General features: G+C 42.6%; 1 protein-coding gene across 1 annotated transcript; it reads left to right on the top strand.

Annotated features, from left to right (window-relative positions):
• The first annotated feature begins 4133 nt into the window (after positions 1-4133).
• On the top strand, positions 4134-25873 carry LOC139417922 (NEDD4-binding protein 2-like 1). The gene is made up of 5 exons (XM_071166913.1): positions 4134-4460; positions 11565-11680; positions 12211-12299; positions 13408-13496; positions 24589-25873. The coding sequence occupies exons 1-5, from the start codon at positions 4372-4374 to the stop codon at positions 24728-24730; spliced, it is 525 nt and encodes a 174-aa protein (XP_071023014.1). The 5' UTR covers positions 4134-4371; the 3' UTR covers positions 24731-25873.
• Positions 25874-26301: the final 428 nt, after the last annotated feature.

Here is a 26301-nt window from a genome sequence, read left to right on the forward strand (position 1 = left end):
GCCAAATCTTTTCAGTCTCCTGAAGGGGAATATAGGTTCTGTAGTGCCCTCTTCAGAACTGTCTTTGGTGTGTTTGGACCATGTTAGTTTGTTTCCTGTAGTCAACAATCATCTCCTTTGTCTTGATCAAGATGAGGGAGAGTGTCACGTTCTGACCTTGGCTCTTTTGTTATGTCTTAGTTTTAGTATGGTCAGGGTGTGAGTTGGGTGGGTTGACTATGTTCCATGTTCTATGTTGTGTTTTGCGTTTGACCTGGTATGGTTCTCAATCAGAGGCAGGTGTCGTTAGTTGTCTCTGATTGAGAATCATACTTAGGTAGCCTTTTCCCACCTGTGTTTCGTGGGTGTTTATTTTCTATGTCTGTGTCTGTGTCTGTTCCACACGGAACTGTTTCGGTTTGGTTATTTCACGTGTGGTTTATTGTTCTGTTTCAGTGTTCGATTGTTTTAATAAAAAGCATGAACACGTACCACGCTGCGCATTGGTCCTCCGATCGACTACGAGGAGGAGGAAGACAGCCCTTACATTTGTCCTCCGATCCTACGAGGAGGAGGAAGACAGCCCTTACATTGGTCCTCCGATCCTACGAGGAGGAAGACAGCCCTTACATTGGTCCTCCGATCCTACTTGGAGCAGGAAGACAGCCCTTACATTGGTCCTCCGATCCTACGAGGAGGAGGAAGACAGCCCTTACATTGGTCCTCCAATCCTACGAGGAGGAGGAAGACAGCCCTTACATTGGTCCTCCGATCCTACGAGGAGGAAGACAGCCCTTACATTGGTCCTCCGATCCTACTTGGAGGAGGAAGACAGCCCTTACATTGGTCCTCCGATCCTACGAGGAGGAGGAAGACAGCCCTTACATTGGTCCTCCGATCCTACGAGGAGGAGGAAGACAGCCCTTACATTGGTCCTCCGATCGACTACGAGGAGGAGGAAGACAGCCCTTACATTGGTCCTCCGATCCTACGAGGAGGAAGACAGCCGTTACATTGGTCCTCCGATCCTACGAGGAGGAGGAGGACAGCCGTTACATTGGTCCTCCGATCCTACGAGGAGGAGGAGGACAGCCCTTACATTGGTCCTCCGATCCTACGAGGAGGAGGAAGACATCCCTTACATTGGTCCTCCGATCCTACGAGGAGGAGGAAGACAGCCCTTACATTGGTCCTCCGATCCTACGAGGAGGAGGAAGACAGCCCTTACATTGGTCCTCCGATCCTACTTGGAGCAGGAAGACAGCCCTTACATTGGTCCTCCGATCCTACGAGGAGGAGGAAGACAGCCCTTACATTGGTCCTCCGATCCTACGAGGAGGAGGAAGACAGCCCTTACATTGGTCCTTCGATCCTACGAGGAGGAGGAAGACAGTCGCTACATTGGTCCTCCGATCCTACGAGGAGGAGGAAGACAGCCCTTACATTGGTCCTCCGATCCTACGAGGAGGAGGAAGACAGCCCTTACATTGGTCCTCCGATCCTACGAGGAGGAGGAAGACAGCCCTTACATTGGTCCTCCGATCCTACGAGGAGGAGGAAGACAGCCCTTACATTGGTCCTCCGATCCTACGAGGAGGAGGAAGACAGACCTTACATTGGTCCTCCGATCCTACGAGGAGGAGAAAGACAGCCCTTACATTGGTCCTCCGATCCTACGAGGAGGAGGAAGACAGCCCTTACATTGGTCCTCCGATCCTACTTGGAGGAGGAGGAGAGCCGTTACATTGGTCCTCCGATCGACTACGAGGAGGAAGACAGCCCTTACAGAGAGGTTGTTGTCCTGGCACCACACGGCCAGGTCTCTGACCCATGCCAAATCTTTTCAGTCTCCTGAGGGGGGAATAGGTTTTGTCGTGCCCTCTTCACAGCTGTTGTGGGAGCTAATATAATATATATATATATATATATATATATATATATATATATATATATATATGTAGGTGCAGTTGCCATGCTGAAATAGCAAGGACATGTGTACATCGGATAACAGGAGGAGAAGGTGACACTTTTAAGTACATTTGGTTTTTCTGGAAAGGGCAACACACCAAAAGATTACATTGAGCTGAACAAACATGAGTACAATTGGCCAAGGCCATAAGGTGCTTAAAGAATAGCTGGACCAATGACAAAACGACACAGGGAGGAGGGCGGGAGCGAACTGACCAACAGGTGGAACATAAGCATAACCACCACTATAACCGAACCAGAAGTAGATATGGGAGCGTTATTAGGCGTGGACAACCAAGGAACTTAGACTAAAAGGTAATGGTGGCAGATGGACTGAGGGGAGTAACTTCATTTGCATGTGGGATGAACTCCTGTGCTGTATGTGTATAGATACAGAGCCAGGGCTCAGGGAACCTGGTTGTTCTTCGGAACAACACAGCTTCTGATTCCTTGTATTAAAGTATTACATTGAATTCATAAGTTCTTGTAAGATATTATTTAGTTATTAGTTTTTTAGTTATATTAGTTATATAATATTCCTGAGACAATATTCCACGGCACATATTCCAGAGACATACAGTAGAGAGACAAAGTAGAGAGACATACAGTAGAGACATACAGTAGAGAGACATAAAGTAGAGAGACATACAGTAGACACATAAAGTAGAGACATACAGTAGAGAGACACAGTAGAGACATACAGTAGAGGCATACAGTAGAGAGACACACAGTAGAGACATACAGTAGAGACATACAGTAGAGAGACATACAGTAGAGAGACAAAGTAGAGAGACATACAGTAGAGACATACAGTAGAGACAAAGTAGAGAGACATACAGTAGAGAGACATACAGTAGAGAGACACACAGTGTAGAGACATACAGTAGAGAGACACACAGTGTAGAGACATACAGTAGAGAGACATAAAGTAGAGAGACATACAGTAGAGAGACATACAGTAGAGACATACAGTAGAGAGACATACAGAAGAGACACACAGCAGAGAGACATACAGTAGAGACAAACAGTAGAGAGACATACAGTAGAGACATACAGTAGAGGCATACAGTAGAGACATACAGTAGAGACATACAGTAGAGAGACATAAAGTAGAGACATACAGTAGAGACATACCGTAGAGAGACATACAGTAGAGAGATACTGTAGAGAGACATAAAGTAGAGACATACAGTAGAGAGACATACAGAAGAGACACACAGTAGAGAGACATAAAGTAGAGACATACAGTAGAGAGACATACAGAAGAGACACACAGTAGAGAGACATACAGTAGAGACAAACAGTAGAGAGACATACAGTAGAGACATACAGTAGAGAGACATACAGAAGAGACACACAGTAGAGAGACATACAGTAGAGGCATACAGTAGAGGCATACAGTAGAGGCATACAGTAGAGACATACAGTAGAGACATACAGTAGAGACATACAGTAGAGAGACATACAGTAGAGAGATACTGTAGAGAGACATAAAGTAGAGACATACAGGAGAGAGACATACAGTAGAGAGACATACAGCAGAGAGATACTGTAGAGAGACATAAAGTAGAGACATACAGGAGAGAGACATACAGTAGAGACATACAGTAGAGACATACAGTAGAGAGACATACAGTAGAGAGATACTGTAGAGAGACATAAAGTAGAGACATACAGGAGAGAGACATACAGTAGAGAGACATACAGCAGAGAGACATACAGTAGAGAGACATACAGCAGAGAGACATACAGTAGAGAGACATACAGTAGAGAGATACAGCAGAGAGACATACAGGAGAGAGACATACAGTAGAGAGACATACAGCAGAGAGACATACAGTAGAGAGACATACAGTAGAGAGACATACAGCAGAGAGACATACAGTAGAGAGACATACAGTAGGGACATACAGTAGTTGACCTTCACATTGTATTTAAAGTATCATCTATATAAAATATAATTGGTTAATTGGTTTGACTTGATCATGTACACTTGGAGCTATGTATACTAACTGAATGATCAGATAGAAATAGACATTATTGTGTAGATCCAATATGACTGTCAGATGGATTGGAATAGTGTAGAAGATTGTGTATGCTCTATTCATTGTATTTCTACCTTCAACATGCAGTACCAGATTACAGCCCTGCCGTTATTTGAAGGCAGCCAATCCAATAGTTTCTTAGATCTGTATTCAAATTGTTTAGAAAAAGTTGTACTTTTTGGGGGGCGGGGGGGACCTGCATTCAATTCGTTTTTAGTCACCTTTAAAGTAACTATTTGTTGCGCCGGAAAAAAAGCAACAAGTTGATTTTCTACATTTTTAAAATAATAGTTCTCCCAGTGTCTATGTTAGGGCGTGTTCTCTGAACCACAGAGGACATCTGGTGATGTGCTGTTGATAAGGAGGTGTAAAAGACAAAATGGCGAATGGAAGAAGACGAAAACGAAGCAAAAAGAATCTCATCATTATCAGAGGTTTGCCCGGAGTTGGAAAGAAGTTCTATGCAAGGTAGGCTACTCCATCCTTTCATCCCCCGTCAGGCAGACGTTTTACGTGACCCCCAACCGACTGTGTGGAGGGTTTTTTCTTTCTTCTTCGTTTAATTTGCGTTGTTTGTAACTTATTTTGTACATAATGTTGACGCTTCCGTTTCTTATGACCGAAAATAACGTCTTGACATCAGAGACCGGATTCACAAAACGTTACTTACGAAAACACTTAAGAAGTTTCTTAAGGGGGGGGGGGGGGGGGGGGGAAACAAATAGGACGTTTATAAGAGTTGGTAAATGCAATTCCTCAAAATGTTCTTAGGAATTCGTAGTTTTGTGTGGAACTTCGTAAATATATTATGTGACATTAGTGACCAATAAATACGCCTGTGTAACAGGAACGAGGATTTGGTTATTTCGTTATTTCTCACACATTATAGCCACCAGACTACCTATATCATAATCAGAAATGGATAACCAAGAAAGGAGATTGAAGTGAGGGTATTGGAAATAGCAGCCAGGAAAAGATTGCTGTTTGGGGAGACTTGCTAACCAGTGATGCCAATTTAGACATTTTGTTGCTAGATTTAGCAACTTTTCAGACTACCCTTGCTAACAGCACCTAGCCACAAATTTAGCTACTTTTAAAAATGTATTTGGAACTTTTAGCAACTTTTGAAAAGTGACTCGAATACTAAAATGCACGTATTTTCCCTCTAAATGACACAACAACGAGTTTCTCTGTCACACACTCAGTCACAACACGCAGTGGCCTGGTTGCCATAGTGCCGTGTGAGTGACGTCGGCAGTAGTTCGGGTTCGACGAGACAAACCCAATGAATATAGTAGTTGGTCACGAATGTTTTGATCTTGAACAGAACTTACAACATCAATCAACATGTCTCAATCAAAATTGTACAGAAACGAGTGGGAGGGAGTCTGTAACTGAACAAATGTCAAATCATATTTATTTTTTTCCCGAGATGGCCAGTTCAATTTGAGTAAACGTTATTGTGTATTCTACGTAATGACCCAGCTTTACGTTATCACGCAATGACATCACAACGTCATTTAGCAACAAATCAACCTGTCTCTAACCCAGAAAATTAGTTGGCAACACTGTTGTTAACTGCGGGGTCACTACAGAGACCAAAAAGAAAGGATGGGCTGGAGTGGCCGAGTCTGTCTCTGCCGTCAGGGGCTATGGCAAGGGACAATGACTCTGTAAAAATGAAGTGGTCCAAGTTCTTTGCAACTTGACAAGATAGCGCTAGCTATTTAACATTTCTAGGATATTTATTTTATTTATCTGTTATTTTACCAGGTCAGGTGACTGAGAACACATTCACAATTGTAAACTGGGGATTATTAGGTGACTGTGATGGTTTGAGTGCCAGATTGGGAATTTAGCCAGGACACCAGGGTTAACACCCCTACTCTTACGATAAGTGCCATGGGATCTTTAATGACCTCAGAGAGACAGGACACTCATTTAACATCCCATCCGAAAGACGGCACCCTACACAGGGCAGTGTCCCCAATCACTGCCCTGGGATATTTTTTTTAGACCAGAGGAAAGAGTGCCTCCTACACCACTTCTAGCAGCATCTGGTCTCCCATCCAGGGACTGACCAGGACCAACCCTGCTTAGCTTCAGAAGCAAGCCAGCAGTGGTATGCAGGGTGGTATACTGAGTGGTATGCTGCTGGCTATATATTGTAATATATAGTTAATTACAAGCTAGCTAGTGTAACCAATATGCAACGGCTAGCTAGTTAGCGGTGGTGCGCGCTAATAGCATTTCAATCGGTGATGTCACTCGCTCTGAGACCTTGAAGTAGTGGTTCCCCTTGCTCCGCAAGGGCCGCGGCTTTTGTGGAGCGATGCTTCAAGGGTGTCAGTTGTCGATGTGTGCAGAGGGTCCCTGGTTCGAGGCGAGGAGAGGGACGGAAGCTATACTGTTACACTAGATAATGCGTGTTTCTTCTTAATTGTTTTCTTAGAAAGAAACTGAGGAAAAACCTAAAGAAAATTTCCAATAACTTTATTGAGGAATAGCAACTTTGCTTAACTTTCTTCATAAGTCTAGTTAAGGAGAAAAATGGCAGTTAAAAAGGACATTTCTTAAAGAAAGTTTTGTGAATCCAGCCCCAGGACATCTCCTTTCACGACTCTGACTGCTCCCTTGGAAACAGGCCCAGATCCCCGTGATTTGCGTGAAGAGGGGCCGGAGAGCGGGCTGCCTTCTGAGAATTTGTAGGCGATCGAATAAACCCCCACTTCCTTCCATTCTGCCAACAAACGTGCAATCTTTGGAGAATAAAATCAACGAGTTACGGGGAAGATTAAACTACCAACGGGACTTTAAAATCTGTAATATCTTATGCTTCACGGAGTCGTGGCTGAACGACGACACTATCAACATACTGGTTGTTTATACACTGTACCGGCAGGATAGAACAGTGGTGTCTGTTAAGACAAGGAACTATGTATTTTTCTAAAAAACAGCTGGTGCACGATATCTAAGGAAGTCTCGAGCTATTGCTCGCCTGAGGTAGAGTATATCATGATAAGCTGTAGACCACACTACCTACCTCATCTGTATTCTTTGTAGCTGTTTATATACCAGCACAGTCAGAGGCTGGCACTAAGACAGCATTGAATGAGCTGTATTCTGCCATAAGCAAACAAGAATGCTCACCCAGAGGCGGCGCTCCTAGTAGCTGGGGAATTTAATGCAGGGTAACTTAAATCCGTTTTACCAAATTTCTATCAGCATGTGAAATCTGCAACCAGAGGGAAAAGATCTCTGGACCACCACACAGAGAAGCATACAAAGCTCCCACTTGCCCTCAAATTGGCAAATCTGACCATAATTCTACCCTGCTGATTCCTGCTTACAAGCAAAAATTAAGGCAGGAAGCACCAGTGACTAGATCAATAAAAACGTGTTCAGATGAAGCTAAGCTACAGGACTGTTTTGCAGCACAGACTGGAATATGTTCTGGGATTCCTCCGATGGCATTGAGGAGTACACCACATCAGTCATTGGCTTCATCAATAAGTGCATCGATGACATCGTCCCCACAGTGACCGTACGTACATACCCCTACCAGAAGCCATGGATTACAGGCAACATCCACATCAAGCTAAAGGCTAGAGCTGCCACTTTCAAGGTGCGGGACTCTAACCCGGAAGCTTATTAGAAATCATGCTATGCCCTCCAACGAACCATCAAACAGGCAAAGTGTCAATACAGGACTAAGATTGAATCGTACTACACCGGCTCCGACGCCCATCGGATGTGGCAGGGCTCGCAAACCATTACAGACTACAAAGGGAAGCACAGCCGCAAGCTGCCCAGTGACACAAGCCTACCAGACAAGCTGAACTACTTCTATGCTCGCTTCGAGTCCAATAACACTGAAACATGCATGAGAGCACCAGCTGTAAAGGACGATTGTGTGATCGCGCTCTCCGCAGCCGATGTGATTAATACCTTTAGACAGGTCAACATTCACAAGGCCGCAGGGCCAGATGGATTACCAGGACGTGTACTGCGAGCATGTGCTGACCAACTGGCAAGTGTCTTCACTGACATTTTCAACCTCTCCCTGTCCGAGTCTGTAATACCAACATGTTTTAAGCAGACCACCATAGTGCCTGTGCCCAAGAACACTAAGGTAACCTGCCTAAATGACTACCGACCCGTAGCACTCACGTCTGTAGCCATGAAGTGCTTTGAAAGGCTGGTCATGTCAGCCCAGTACATCACTGGGGCCAAACTTCCAGCCATCCAGGACCTCTATACCAGGCGGTGTCAGAGGAAGGCCCTAAAAATGGTCAAACACTCCAGCCACCCTTGTCATAGACTGTTCTCTCTGCTACCACACGGCAAGCGGTACCGGAGCTCCAAGTCTAGGTCCAAGAGGCTTCTAAACAGCTTCTACCCCCCCCCAAAGCCATAAGACTCCTGAACGCCTAATCAAATGGCTACCCAGACTATTTGCATTGACACTGTGGGAGATAATGTTACTAAAAGAGACATATATATATATATATATATATATATAATACTATAGAGCAAAAACATGTGTACATCAGACAACAAGAGGAGAAGGCGACACTTAAATGCATCTGCTATTCTGGAAAGGGCAGCATACCAAAGAGTAGATGGAGTGGAACAACCATAAGTATAATGACCAAGGCCATAAGTAGGAGAAGCTGGACACACCAATGTTGGAGGGACATACAGTCTACCAGTCCTAATAAGGGCAACATACCAAAGAGCACACCAAGCTAAAACATAAATACGAAGGCCAAAGAGATAGGCCCATAGGATAGCTGGGCATATATTATTTTTTTAGGACGTGAAGGGGTCTTGCCACCATTATAAACTAACTGAAAGCAGATATGGGCGTTATTGGCCGTGAACAAACAGGAAGCTTAGACTAAAAGATAATGGTGGCAGATGGACTGAGGGGAGTAACTTCATTTACATGTGGGATGGACTCATATGTTGTATGTGTATAGATACAGAGCCAGAGCTCAGGGAAACGGCACGGCTTCTGATATGTTTGTATTAAAAGCCTTTATTGAAGTGTTATATTTGTAAGACGATTTTCCACCCTCTCTCCACACCACTGCCACTCTCTGTTGTCATCTATGCAGTCACTTTTAATAACTCTACCTACATGTACATTACTGCTGCTCTTTAATTACTTGTTACTTATATCTCTTATTCTTCATGTTTTTTTAAATTTATTTTCTAAACTGCATTGTTGTTTAGGGGCTCGTAAGTAAGCATTTCACTGAGGTCTACTACACCTGTTGTATTCAGCATTTCACTGTAAGGTCTACTACACCTGTTGTATTCAGCATTTCACTGTGAGGTCTACTACACCTGTTGTATTCAGCATTTCACTGTAAGGTCTACTACACCTGTTGTATTCAGCATTTCACTGTGAGGTCTACCTACACCTGTTGTATTCAGCATTTCACTGTAAGGTCTACTACACCTGTTGTATTCAGCATTTCACTGTAAGGTCTACTACACCTGTTGTATTCAGCATTTCACTGTAAGGTCTACTACACCTGTTGTATTCAGCATTTCACTGTAAGGTCTACTACACCTGTTGTATTCAGCATTTCACTGTGAGGTCTACTACACCTGTTGTATTCAGCACTTCACTGTAAGGTCTACTACACCTGTTGTATTCAGCATTTCACTGTGAGGTCTACCTACACCTGTTGTATTCAGCATTTCACTGTAAGGTCTACTACACCTGTTGTATTCAGCATTTCACTGTAAGGTCTACTACACCTGTTGTATTCAGCATTTCACTGTGAGGTCTACTACACCTGTTGTATTCAGCATTTCACTGTGAGGTCTACTACACCTGTTGTATTCAGCATTTCACTGTGAGGTCTACTACACCTGTTGTATTCAGCATTTCACTGTGAGGTCTACTACACCTGTTGTATTCAGCATTTCACTGTAAGGTCTACTACACCTGTTGTATTCAGCATTTCACTGTAAGGTCTACTACACCTGTTGTATTCAGCATTTCACTGTAAGGTCTACTACACCTGTTGTATTCAGCATTTCACTGTAAGGTCTACTACACCTGTTGTATTCAGTATTTCACTGTAAGGTCTACTACACCTGTTGTATTCAGCATTTCACTGTAAGGTCTACTACACCTGTTGTATTCAGCATTTCACTGTGAGGTCTACTACACCTGTTGTATTCAGCATTTCACTGTGAGGTCTACTACACCTGTTGTATTCAGCATTTCACTGTGAGGTCTACTACACCTGTTGTATTCAGAATTTCACTGTGAGGTCTACTACACCTGTTGTATTCAGCATTTCACTGTGAGGTCTACTACACCTGTTGTATTCAGCATTTCACTGTAAGGTCTACTACACCTGTTGTATTTATAATTTCACTGTGAGGTCTACTACACCTGTTGTATTCAGCATTTCACTGTGAGGTCTACTACACCTGTTGTATTCAGCATTTCACTGTGAGGTCTACTACACCTGTTGTATTCAGCATTTCACTGTAAGGTCTACTACACCTGTTGTATTCAGCATTTCACTGTAAGGTCTACTACACCTGTTGTATTCAGCATTTCACTGTGAGGTCTACTACACCTGTTGTATTCAGCATTTCACTGTGAGGTCTACTACACCTGTTGTATTCAGCATTTCACTGTAAGGTCTACTACACCTGTTGTATTCAGCATTTCACTGTGAGGTCTACTACACCTGTTGTATTCAGCATTTCACTGTGAGGTCTACTACACCTGTTGTATTCAGCATTTCACTGTAAGGTCTACTACACCTGTTGTATTCAGCATTTCACTGTCAGGTCTACTACACCTGTTGTATTCAGCATTTCACTGTGAGGTCTACTACACCTGTTGTATTCAGCATTTCACTGTGAGGTCTACTACACCTGTTGTATTCAGCATTTCACTGTAAGGTCTACTACACCTGTTGTATTCAGCATTTCACTGTGAGGTCTACTACACCTGTTGTATTCAGCATTTCACTGTGAGGTCTACTACACCTGTTGTATTCAGCATTTCACTGTAAGGTCTACTACACCTGTTGTATTCAGCATTTCACTGTCAGGTCTACTACACCTGTTGTATTCAGCATTTCACTGTCAGGTCTACTACACCTGTTGTATTCATCATTTCACTGTAAGGTCTACTACACCTGTTGTATTCAGCATTTCACTGTCAGGTCTACTACACCTGTTGTATTCAGCATTTCACTGTCAGGTCTACTACACCTGTTGTATTCAGCATTTCACTGTAAGATCTACTACACCTGTTGTATTTAGCATTTCACCATATGACTCATCAAATTTGATTTCATTTTGATGAATGCATAACAGGAAAGAAAGTATTGAGTTGAGCTGTTGGTTTGTTTCCTAAAGTGATCATCTACTCACACTTTATTTGTAATATATATATATATATATATATGACATACTATACAATAATAAACATTTAATAATAATAATAATAATAATAATAATAATAATAATAATATATAATAATATACAGTAACGATAGAATGATGTAATGATTTTATTGTGTTTTCCCAGAAAGCTCCTTGATAAATTTGGATGTGGACAGATGTTCTCCGCCTCCTTCTACCATGCTATGGTCAACTGGAACAGACAATACTTCTCACGTAACCATATGTGGAATAGACAAGATGGTAGGTATCACTATACACACACACAGAGACGCGCACACACGCACACACGCACGCACGCACGCACACACACACACAGAGACGCACACACACACACACACACACACACACACAGACAGACACACACGCACGCACGCACACACACACACACAGAGACGCACACACGCACACACACACAAACACACAGACGCACACACACAGACAGACACACACACACACACACACAGAGACAGACACACACACACACACACACACAGAGACGCACACACACAGACAGACAGACACACACACACACACACACACACACACAGAGACAGACACACACACACACACAGAGACGCACACACGCACACACACACACACACACAGAGACGCACACACGCACACACACACAGAGACGCACACACACACACACACACACACACACACACACACACACACACACAGAGACAGACACACACACACACACACAGAGACAGACACACACACAGTTTTATTCTTCAAAGTATTCCGACATGCTTTATTTTTTTCAGTCTTTAGAGCCATGAAGGAAGGTGTGGATCCGATCATCGTTTACAACATCCACTCTTTTCTTTCTGACATGTGGCCCTATATCACCATGGTGAGAACCACTGTGTGTGTCTGTCTGTGTGTGTGTGTCTCTGTGTGTGTGTGTGTCTCTGTGTGTGTGTCTCTGTGTGTGTGTGTGTGTCTGTGTGTGTGTGTCTCTGTGTGTGTGTGTGTGTCTCTGTGTGTGTGTGTGTGTCTCTGTGTGTGTTTGTGTGTGTGTCTGTGTGTGTGTGTGTCTGTGTGTGTGTGTCTCTGTGTGTGTGTGTGTGTGTGTGTGTGTGTGTGCGTCTCTGTGTGTGTGTGTGTGTGTGTGTTATTTTTTGTAATTTTCTATCAGATCTACTTGTTGCAGATAAAATGATACAATGTGGAGGCTATATACAGGGGGTACCGGTACAGAGTCAATGGGGAGGCTATATACAGGGGGTACCGGTACAGAGTCAATGTGGAGGCTATATACAGGGGGTACCGGTCCAGAGTCACTGTGGAGGCTATATACAGCGGGTACCGGTACGGAGTCCATGTGGAGGCTAGATACAGGGGGTACCGGTACAGAGTCAATGTGGAGGCTATATACAGGGTATTACGGTACAGAGTCAATGTGGAGGCTATATACAGGTGGTACCGGTACAGAGTCAATGTGGAGGCTATATACATGGTCTTACGGTACAGAGTCAATGTGGAGGCTATATACAGGGGGTACCGGTACAGAGTCAATGTGGAGGCTACAATTTTATAGGCTTTCCTCTGACACCGCCTATTATAGAGGTACTGGATGGCAGGAAGTTTGGCCCCAGTGATGTACTGGACCGTACGCACAGGGAGGCAGGCGGAGGAAGCCAGGCAGGCGGAGGCAGGCAGGCGGAGGCAGGCAGGCAGGCAGGCAGGCGGAGGCAGGTAGGCGGAGGCAGGTAGGCAGGCAGGCAGGTGGAGGCAGGCAGGCAGGCGGAGGCAGCCAGGCGGAGGCAGGTAGGCAGGCAGGCAGGTGGAGGCAGGCAGGCAGGCGGAGGCAGGCAGGCAGGCGGAGGCAGGCAGGCGGAGGCAGGCAGGCGGAGGCATGCAGGCGGAGGCAGGCAGGCAGGCGGAGGCATGCAGGCGGAGGCATTCAGTCAGATTTAAACACCAATTTATGTCTCTGATTAAAGTATTTATCCTCCCAGGGGATGCGTCAGGGTGACTATCAAATCACTATGATGGAGCTGCCTCAAGGTTATCCTAATAACCCTTTCCCCATCAACCAGCTGTACAGGTAGGATACAACCTCTTCCTAGACAGCCTACATTCTACATTCAGGTAGGATACAACCTCTTCCTAGACAGCCTACATTCTACATTCAGGTAGGATACAACCTCTTCCTAGACAGCCTACATTCAGGTAGGATACAACCTATTCCTAGACAGCCTACATTCAGGTAGGATACAACCTCTTCCTAGACAGCCTACATTCAGGTAGGATACAACCTCTTCCTAGACAGCCTACATTCAGGTAGGATACAACTTCATAGACAGCCTACATTCTACATTCAGGTAGGATGCAACCTCTTCCTAGACAGCCTACATTCAGGTAGGATACAACCTCTTCCTAGACAGCCTACATTCAGGTCAGAGACAACCTCTTCCTAGACATTCTACATTCAGGTAAGAGACAACCTCTTCCTAGACAGCCTACATTCAGGTAGGATACAACCTCTTCATAGACAGCCTACATTCAGGTAGGATACAACCTCTTCATAGACAGCCTACATTCAGGTCAGAGACAACCTCTTCCTAGACATTCTACATTCAGGTCAGAGACAACCTCTTCCTAGACAGCCTACATTCAGGTAGGATACAACCTCTTCCTAGACAGCCTACATTCAGGTAGGATGCAACCTCTTCCTAGACAGCCTACATTCAGGTAGGATACAACCTCTTCATAGACAGCCTACATTCTACATTCAGGTAGGATGCAACCTCTTCCTAGACAGCCTACATTTTACATTCAGGTAGGGTGAAACCTCTTCGTAGACATTCTACATTCAGGTAAGAGACAACCTCTTCGTAGACATTCTACATTCAGGTAGGATACAACCTCTTCATAGACAGCCTACATTCAGGTAGGATACAACCTCTTCATAGACAGCCTACATTTTACATTCAGGTAGGGTGAAACCTCTTCGTAGACATTCTACATTCAGGTAAGAGACAACCTCTTCATAGACATTCTACATTCAGGTAGGATACAACCTCTTCGTAGACATTCTACATTCAGGTAGGATACAACCTCTTCATAGACAGCCTACATTCAGGTAGGATACAACCTCTTCATAGACAGCCTACATTCAGGTAGGATACAACCTCTTCATAGACAGCCTACATTCAGGTAAGAGACAACCTCTTTGTAGACATTCTACATTCAGGTAAGAGACAACCTCTTTAGTTATTATTAAAACTGTTGTGATACAGCCCGGAATCGAACCAGGGTCTGCAGTGACACCTTTCAAATCAAATGTTATTGGTCAAATACACGTGTTTAGTAGATGTTAATGCGGGTGTAGTGAAATGCTTGTGCTTCTAACTCCAACAGTGAAGCAATATCTAACAATTCCCCAACATATACCCAATACACACAAATCTATGTAAAGGAATAGAATAAAGAACATATAGACTAAGATACAGTAGATCTGTATAGGAACTTAAAACTTTCCACCTTCTCCACTTGCTGTCCCGTCGATGCTCCCTCTGCTGTTTCCTGAAGTCCACCATCATCTCCTTTAGATTTTTTTTATGTTGAGTGAGAGGTTGTTTTCCTGGCACCACACTCCCAGCATCCTCACTTCCTCCCTTCAGGCTGTCTTGTCGTTGTTGGTAGTCAAGCCCACAACTCTAGCACTGAGATGTGCCACTCGGGAGACGTTCTACATTCTATGTTATACATTCTACAGACTACATTCTATATTGTACAGCCTACGTTCTATATTCTACAGCCTACATTCTATATTCTACAGCCTACGTTCTATGTTCTACAATCTATTTTCTACAGACTACATTCTATGTTCTACAGACTACATTCTATATTCTACAGCCTACATTCTATATTCTACAGACTACATTCTATAGACTACATTCTATATTCTACAGACTACATTCTATATTCTACAGACAAAATTCTACAGCCTACATTCTATATTCTACAGACTACATTCTATAGACTACATTCTATATTCTACAGACTACATTCTATATTCTACAGACAAAATTCTACAGCCTACATTCTATATTGTACAGCCTACATTCTATATTGTACATCCTACATTCTATATTGTACAGTCTACATTCTATATTCTACAGCCTACATTCTATATTCTACAGACTACATTCTATATTCTACAGCCTACGTTCTACAGCCTACATTCTACAGCCTACATTCTATATTCTACAGCCTATATTCTAGAGGCTACATTCTATATTCTACAGCCTATGTTCTACAGCCTACATTCTATAGCCTACGTTCTACAGCCTATGTTCTACAGCCGACATTCTATAGCCTACGTTCTACAGCCTATGTTCTACAGCCTACGTTCTATATTCTACAGACTATGTTCTACAGCCTACATTCTATAGCCTACGTTCTACAGCCTACATTCTATATTCTACAGTCTACGTTCTACAGCCTACATTCTATATTCTACAGCCTATATTCTACAGCCTACGTTCTACAGCCTACATTCTATATTCTACAGCCTACATTCTATATTCTACAGCCTACATTCTACAGCCTACATTCTATATTCTACAGCCTACGTTCTACAGCCTACATTCTATATTCTATAGCCTACGTTCTACAGCCTACATTCTACATTCTACAGCCTACATTCTAAATTCTACAGCCTACATTCTACAGCCTACATTCTACAGCCTACGTTCTCCAGCCTACATTCTATATTCTACAGCCTACATTCTATATTCTACATACATTATTGGACTACATTCTATATTCTACAGACTACATTATTGGACTACATTCTATATTCTACAGACTACATTCTATATTCTACAGCCTACATTCTATATTCTACAGCCTACATTCTATATTCTACAACCTACATTCTATATTCTACAGCCTACATTCAATATTCTACAGCCTACATTCTATATTCCACAGCCTACATTTTACAGCCTACATTCTACAGTCTACGTTCTCCAGCCTACATTCTTTATTCTACAGCCTATATTATACAGCCTACATTCTACAGCCTATATTCTACAGCCTACATTCTATATTCTACAGCCTACGTTCTACAGCGTACATTCTACAGCCTACATTCTTTATTCTACAGCCTACATTCTACATTCTATATTCTATAGCCTACATTCTATAGCCTACATTCTATAGCCTACATTCTATATTCTACAGCCTACGTTCTACAGCCTACGTTCTACAGCCTACATTCTACAGCCTACATTCTTTATACTACAGCCTACGTTCTACAGCCTCCGTTCTACAGCCTACATTCTATATTCTATAGCCTACGTTCTACAGCCTACATTCTACATTCTACAGCCTACATTCTATTTTCTACAGCCTACATTCTACAGCCTACATTCTACAGCCTACGTTCTCCAGCCTACATTCTATATTCTACTACCTACATTCTATATTCTACAGACTACATTATTGGACTATATTCTACAGACTACATTATTGGACTACATTCTATATTCTACAGCCTACATTCTATATTCTACAGCCTACATTCTATATTCTACAGCCTACATTCTATATTCTACAGCTTACATTCTATATTCTACAGCCTACATTCTATATTCTACAGCCTACATTCTATATTCTACAGCCTACATTCAATATTCTAAAGCCTACATTTTACAGCCTACATTCTACAGCCTACGTTCTACAGTGTACATTCTACAGACTACATTCTTTAATCTACAGCCTACATTTTTTATTCTACAGCCTACATTCTACAGCCTACATTCTACAGCCTACATTCTATATTCTAAAGCCTACATTCTATATTCTACAGCCTACGTTCTACAGCCTACATTCTATAGCCTACGTTCTACAGCCTATATTCTATATTCTACAGCCTACCTTCTACATCCTACATTCTATATTCTACAGCCTACGTTCTACAGCCTACATTCTATAGCCTACGTTCTACAGCCTACATTCTATATTATACAGCCTACGTTCTACAGCCTACATTCTATAGCCTACGTTCTACAGCCTACATTCTATATTCTACAGCCTACGTTCTACAGCCTACATTCTATAGCCTACGTTCTACAGCCTACATTCTATATTATACAGCCTACGTTCTACAGCCTACATTCTATAGCCTACGTTCTACAGCCTACATTCTATATTATACAGCCTACGTTCTACAGCCTACATTCTATAGCCTACGTGCTACAGCCTACATTCTATATTCTACAGCCTACATTCTACAGCCTACATTCTTTATTCTACAGCCTACATTCTACAGCCTATATTCTATAGCCTACATTCTATAGCCTACATTCTACAGCCTACATTCTATAGCCTACATTCTATATTCTACAGCCTACGTTCTACATCCTACATTCTATATTCTACAGCCTACATTCTACAGCCTACATTCTATAGCCTACTTTCTACAGCCAACATTCTATATTCTACAGCCTACGTTCTTCAGCCTACATTCTATATTCTACAGCCTACATTCTATATTTTACAGCCTACATTCTATATTCTACAGCCAAAATTCTATATTCTACAGCCTATGTTCTACAGCCTACATTCTACAGCCTACATTCTTTATTCTACAGCCTATATTCTACAGCCTATATTCTACAGCCTACGTTCTACATTCTACAGCCTATGTTCTACAGCCTACATTCTACAGCCTACGTTCTACTTCCTACATTCTACGTTCTACAGCCTACATTCTACGTTCTACAGCCTACATTCTACAGCCTACATTCTATATTTTACAGCCTACATTCTATATTCTACAGCCTATGTTCTACAGCCTACATTCTACAGCCTACATTCTTTATTCTACAGCCTATATTCTACAGCCTATATTCTACAGCCTACGTTCTACATTCTACAGCCTACGTTCTACAGCCTACATTCTATATTCTACTTCCTACATTCTACATTCTACAGCCTACGTTCTACTTCCTACATTCTACGTTCTACAGCCTACATTCTACGTTCTACAGCCTACATTCTACAGCCTACATTCTACAGCCTACATTCTACGTTCTACAGCCTACATTCTACGTTCTGCAGCCTACGTTCTACAGCCTACGTTCTACATTCTACATTCTACAGCCTACGTTCTACAGCCTACATTCTACGTTCTACAGCCTACGTTCTACATCCTACATTCTACGTTCTACAGCCTACGTTCTACAGCCTATGTTCTACGTTCTACAGCCTACGTTCTACAGCCTACGTTTTACAGCCTATGTTCTACGTTCTACAGCCTACGTTCTACAGCCTACATTCTACGTTCTACAGCCTACGTTCTACAGCCTTCATTCTACATTCTACAGCCTACATTCTATATTCTACAGCCTACGTTCTACAGCCTACGTTCTACATTCTACAGCCTACGTTCTACAGCCTACGTTCTACAGCCTACATTCTACGTTCTACAGCCTACGTTCTACAGCCTTCATTCTACATTCTACAGCCTACATTCTATATTCTACAGCCTACGTTCTACAGCCTACGTTCTACAGCCTACATTCTACAGCCTACGTTCTACAGCCTACATTCTACGTTCTACAGCCTATGTTCTACAGCCTTTATTCTACATTCTACAGCCTACATTCTACGTTCTACAGCCTACGTTCTACAGCCTACATTCTACGTTCTACAGCCTACGTTCTATGTTCTACAGCCTACGTTCTACAGCCTACATTCTACGTTCTACAGCCTACATTCTACTTTCTACAGCCTATGTTCTACATTCTACAGCCTACGTTCTACATTCTACAGCCTACGTTCTATGTTCTACAGCCTACATTCTACGTTCTACAGCCTACATTCTACGTTCTACAGCCTACATTCTACGTTCTACAGCCTACATTCTACTTTCTACAGCCTATGTTCTACATTCTACAGCCTACGTTCTATGTTCTACAGCCTACATTCTACGTTCTACAGCCTACATTCTACAGCCTACATTCTACAGCCTACATTCTACGTTCTACAGCCTACATTCTACGTTCTGCAGCCTACGTTCTACAGCCTACGTTCTACATTCTACATTCTACAGCCTACGTTCTACAGCCTACATTCTACGTTCTACAGCCTACGTTCTACATCCTACATTCTACGTTCTACAGCCTACGTTCTACAGCCTATGTTCTACGTTCTACAGCCTACGTTCTACAGCCTACGTTTTACAGCCTATGTTCTACGTTCTACAGCCTACGTTCTACAGCCTACATTCTACGTTCTACAGCCTACGTTCTACAGCCTTCATTCTACATTCTACAGCCTACATTCTATATTCTACAGCCTACGTTCTACAGCCTACGTTCTACATTCTACAGCCTACGTTCTACAGCCTACGTTCTACAGCCTACATTCTACGTTCTACAGCCTACGTTCTACAGCCTTCATTCTACATTCTACAGCCTACATTCTATATTCTACAGCCTACGTTCTACAGCCTACGTTCTACAGCCTACATTCTACAGCCTACGTTCTACAGCCTACATTCTACGTTCTACAGCCTATGTTCTACAGCCTTTATTCTACATTCTACAGCCTACATTCTACGTTCTACAGCCTACGTTCTATAGCCTACATTCTACGTTCTACAGCCTACGTTCTATGTTCTACAGCCTACGTTCTACAGCCTACATTCTACGTTCTACAGCCTACATTCTACTTTCTACAGCCTATGTTCTACATTCTACAGCCTACGTTCTATGTTCTACAGCCTACATTCTACGTTCTACAGCCTACATTCTACGTTCTACAGCCTACATTCTACGTTCTACAGCCTACATTCTACTTTCTACAGCCTATGTTCTACATTCTACAGCCTACGTTCTATGTTCTACAGCCTACATTCTACGTTCTACAGCCTACGTTCTACAGCCTACATTCTACGTTCTACAGCCTACATTCTACGTTCTACAGCCTACGTTCTACAGCCTACATTCTACAGCCTTCGTTCTACAGCCTACATTCTATATTCTACAGCCTACATTCTACAGCCTACATTATACAGCCTACATTCTACAGCCTACGTTCTACAGCCTACATTCTACGTTCTACAGCCTACATTCTACAGCCTACATTCTACAGCCTACATTCTACAGCCTACATTCTACAGCCTACATTCTACATTCTACAGCCTACATTCTACAGCCTACATTCTACGTTCTACAGCCTACATTCTATATTCTACAGCCTACATTCTACAGCCTACATTCTACAGCCTACATTCTACAGCCTACATTCTACATTCTACAGCCTACATTCTACAGCGTACATTCTACATTCTACAGCCTTCGTTCTACATTCTACAGCCTACATTCTACATTCTACAGCCTACATTCTACAGCCTATGTTCTACAGCCTACATTCTACATTCTACAGCCTATGTTCTACAGCCTATGTTCTACAGCCTACATTCTACATTCTACAGCCTATGTTCTACAGCCTACATTCTACATTCTACAGCCTACATTCTACAGCGTACATTCTACATTCTACAGCCTTCGTTCTACATTCTACAGCCTACATTCTACAGCCTACATTCTACGTTCTACAGCCTACGTTCTACAGCCTTCATTCTACATTCTACAGCCTACATTCTATATTCTACAGCCTACGTTCTACAGCCTACGTTCTACAGCCTACATTCTACAGCCTACGTTCTACAGCCTACATTCTACGTTCTACAGCCTATGTTCTACAGCCTTTATTCTACATTCTACAGCCTACATTCTACGTTCTACAGCCTACGTTCTATAGCCTACATTCTACGTTCTACAGCCTACGTTCTATGTTCTACAGCCTACGTTCTACAGCCTACATTCTACGTTCTACAGCCTACATTCTACTTTCTACAGCCTATGTTCTACGTTCTACAGCCTACGTTCTACAGCCTACGTTTTACAGCCTATGTTCTACGTTCTACAGCCTACGTTCTACAGCCTACATTCTACGTTCTACAGCCTACGTTCTACAGCCTTCATTCTACATTCTACAGCCTACATTCTATATTCTACAGCCTACGTTCTACAGCCTACGTTCTACATTCTACAGCCTACGTTCTACAGCCTACGTTCTACAGCCTACATTCTACGTTCTACAGCCTACGTTCTACAGCCTTCATTCTACATTCTACAGCCTACATTCTATATTCTACAGCCTACGTTCTACAGCCTACGTTCTACAGCCTACATTCTACAGCCTACGTTCTACAGCCTACATTCTACGTTCTACAGCCTATGTTCTACAGCCTTTATTCTACATTCTACAGCCTACATTCTACGTTCTACAGCCTACGTTCTATAGCCTACATTCTACGTTCTACAGCCTACGTTCTATGTTCTACAGCCTACGTTCTACAGCCTACATTCTACGTTCTACAGCCTACATTCTACTTTCTACAGCCTATGTTCTACATTCTACAGCCTACGTTCTATGTTCTACAGCCTACATTCTACGTTCTACAGCCTACATTCTACGTTCTACAGCCTACATTCTACGTTCTACAGCCTACATTCTACTTTCTACAGCCTATGTTCTACATTCTACAGCCTACGTTCTATGTTCTACAGCCTACATTCTACGTTCTACAGCCTACGTTCTACAGCCTACATTCTACGTTCTACAGCCTACATTCTACGTTCTACAGCCTACGTTCTACAGCCTACATTCTACAGCCTTCGTTCTACAGCCTACATTCTATATTCTACAGCCTACATTCTACAGCCTACATTATACAGCCTACATTCTACAGCCTACGTTCTACAGCCTACATTCTACGTTCTACAGCCTACATTCTACAGCCTACATTCTACAGCCTACATTCTACAGCCTACATTCTACAGCCTACATTCTACGTTCTACAGCCTACATTCTACAGCCTACATTCTACGTTCTACAGCCTACATTCTATATTCTACAGCCTACATTCTACAGCCTACATTCTACAGCCTACATTCTACAGCCTACATTCTACATTCTACAGCCTACATTCTACAGCGTACATTCTACATTCTACAGCCTTCGTTCTACATTCTACAGCCTACATTCTACATTCTACAGCCTACATTCTACAGCCTATGTTCTACAGCCTACATTCTACATTCTACAGCCTATGTTCTACAGCCTATGTTCTACAGCCTACATTCTACATTCTACAGCCTATGTTCTACAGCCTACATTCTACATTCTACAGCCTACATTCTACAGCGTACATTCTACATTCTACAGCCTTCGTTCTACATTCTACAGCCTACATTCTACAGCCTACATTCTACGTTCTACAGCCTACGTTCTACAGCCTTCATTCTACATTCTACAGCCTACATTCTATATTCTACAGCCTACGTTCTACAGCCTACGTTCTACAGCCTACATTCTACAGCCTACGTTCTACAGCCTACATTCTACGTTCTACAGCCTATGTTCTACAGCCTTTATTCTACATTCTACAGCCTACATTCTACGTTCTACAGCCTACGTTCTATAGCCTACATTCTACGTTCTACAGCCTACGTTCTATGTTCTACAGCCTACGTTCTACAGCCTACATTCTACGTTCTACAGCCTACATTCTACTTTCTACAGCCTATGTTCTACATTCTACAGCCTACGTTCTATGTTCTACAGCCTACATTCTACGTTCTACAGCCTACATTCTACGTTCTACAGCCTACATTCTACGTTCTACAGCCTACATTCTACTTTCTACAGCCTATGTTCTACATTCTACAGCCTACGTTCTATGTTCTACAGCCTACATTCTACGTTCTACAGCCTACGTTCTACAGCCTACATTCTACGTTCTACAGCCTACATTCTACGTTCTACAGCCTACGTTCTACAGCCTACATTCTACAGCCTTCGTTCTACAGCCTACATTCTATATTCTACAGCCTACATTCTACAGCCTACATTATACAGCCTACATTCTACAGCCTACGTTCTACAGCCTACATTCTACGTTCTACAGCCTACATTCTACAGCCTACATTCTACAGCCTACATTCTACAGCCTACATTCTACGTTCTACAGCCTACATTCTACAGCCTACATTCTACGTTCTACAGCCTACATTCTATATTCTACAGCCTACATTCTACAGCCTACATTCTACAGCCTACATTCTACAGCCTACATTCTACATTCTACAGCCTACATTCTACAGCGTACATTCTACATTCTACAGCCTTCGTTCTACATTCTACAGCCTACATTCTACATTCTACAGCCTACATTCTACAGCCTATGTTCTACAGCCTACATTCTACATTCTACAGCCTATGTTCTACAGCCTATGTTCTACAGCCTACATTCTACATTCTACAGCCTATGTTCTACAGCCTACATTCTACATTCTACAGCCTACATTCTACAGCGTACATTCTACATTCTACAGCCTTCGTTCTACATTCTACAGCCTACATTCTACAGCCTACATTCTACGTTCTACAGCCTACATTCTATATTCTACAGCCTACATTCTACAGCCTACATTCTACAGCCTACATTCTACAGCCTACATTCTACAGCCTACATTCTACATTCTACAGCCTACATTCTACAGCCTACATTCTACAGCCTACATTCTACAGCCTACATTCTACAGCCTACATTCTACATTCTACAGCCTACATTCTACAGCCTACATTCTACATTCTACAGCCTACATTCTACAGCGTACATTCTACATTCTACAGCCTTCGTTCTACATTCTACAGCCTACATTCTACATTCTACAGCCTATGTTCTACAGCCTACATTCTACATTCTACAGCCTATGTTCTACAGCCTATGTTCTACAGCCTACATTCTACATTCTACAGCCTATGTTCTACAGCCTACATTCTACATTCTATGTTCTACAGCCTGCATTCTATATTTGAGTGAACACATACGGTACATGTGCATCAAAGGAGGACTGTATACTTGTTTATCACTTTTAAAATCAGTAGATTATTTATAATGTATAAATGATCTATCAGTTATCAATCTCTTGTGTATTATGTCATGTGCTGTGTGGACCCCAGGAAGAGTAGCTACTGCTTTTGCAACAGCTAATGGGGATCCTTATACCAATCAATTCAATAACAATGGCTGTGTTGTCTTTATACAGAATCTGTAATTGTAAGATCCCCAAGCAGAAGTTCAGGTTCTGGGAGGATAACTGGCAAGAAGCTGACAGCATCTGGGATGTCCTTAACGACCGCTCCTCCATATACCGCTGGCAGTATAGCAGAGAGGAATGGAACCTCTAGTGAAGACACACACACACACACACAGTACCTCCAAATTTTTATTTTTTTATTTCTTAGCTTTTTCAAAACTACACTGTTTTTTTAAAAGAGTATTGGTTACCTAGCAACCCCTAGAACCCAACAACAACGACTCGTACCTTACTGTTGTATTTGTCTTCTTTTGCACTGATGGCCTGTTTTTGGTTGTGTCCGAGGCGTTTTGGTTGTTCATACCGTTGAGCCAGCTGCTCTTGATCGTTGTCTTGACGCCACTCGCGTTTTGAAGTTCAGAACGAGAAACTGTAGGCTTATGTAGAAATAATTGTCCTCGGATTGAAAATAATCAGGATTAGGGTTTTGGATATTTATCATCCTAATCGAGGTGTAGATTACATCTCACATTTTCCAGTGTTCAAACATGTCAACAAGGCTGCATGGGATTTTCTCTCAATGTGACTCTGTGCAGCCAATGGCAATGTCCACTTCAGTTATAATCTCGGGAGCCACTTGCGGATTTGACAGCTCTAACACAGTTCCACTTAAAAAAAAAATCTGATTTGAATAGTCCTAAATCGCTCTGGATAAGAGCATCTGCTAAATGTCAAATGTATATGTTTACATAGCCTGGTCCCAGATCTGTTGCGGTCTCGCCAACTGCTATTGGTCATTGGTGTGACCACAGGACCATAGGAGTTGGCAAGAGCATAGACTGCTCTGGGATCAGGCTACAGTAGCCTACACATAAATTGCAAGGAGTCACACTTCTGAAAGGTTTTCGTGTTGCATGGTGCTTGAAACAACAGTTGTGGGTTTGATTCCAACATGGGCCACGTATAGTTTTCCTGTGTGTGTATTGCTTGAGATGTGATTCTTTTCTTAATGACGCCGACAGTATTACATAAACGGGACTGTGCTGTAGGCTACTAGATTCAAGCAGACGTGATGGAAGTACCGAACTGCGAGGACAACGTTTTCCGTACTACGCTACCTACAGATCTGCAGAATGAGTCCTAGTAGTCTAAAGTTAGTTCCTTCGTTTCTGACCGCTTTTTATAACAATAATGTTTCAAGCTTTTGCTTAAACCTGCTTTTTCTACAAATTGGCATCCATCATGTTGTGTTTTTTTTGCCTTCAATATGCTTTGTTAAATAAATAATTTGAAATAATTTGCTTTAAGATTGTCTCATCATCATCATCATCATCAAGAGTCGCTGGTGCAACACAACAGGAGAGTTTCCAGGTGGGTTAAATTGTTAGTAGCAACAACTATTGTTGTTGTTATTAAACTAGGAGTGGTGGGAACGGAGTCAGGGCGCAGAGGTTTCAGGAAAACCGTATTCCGGTAATAACGAATCATGCCAAAACAACAGGCTAAATAACCGACCGGCCCAAAACAGTCAGGAAAAATACAAAACGTCCACAACACAGAACAGAGAAACAAGGCCGCACAAAACCCCAAACGAGGAACACGTGAAACCGACAAGACATAACCAACAGAAAAAGGGAATCGATGGCAGCGAGTAGACCGGTGACGACGACCGCAGAGCGCCGCCCGAAACAGGAAGAGGAGCCACCTTTCGGTGAAAGTCGT

The sequence above is a fragment of the Oncorhynchus clarkii genome, chromosome 10 (assembly GCF_045791955.1).
Source record: "Oncorhynchus clarkii lewisi isolate Uvic-CL-2024 chromosome 10, UVic_Ocla_1.0, whole genome shotgun sequence".
In the NCBI taxonomy this organism is placed as follows: Eukaryota; Metazoa; Chordata; class Actinopteri; order Salmoniformes; family Salmonidae; genus Oncorhynchus; species Oncorhynchus clarkii.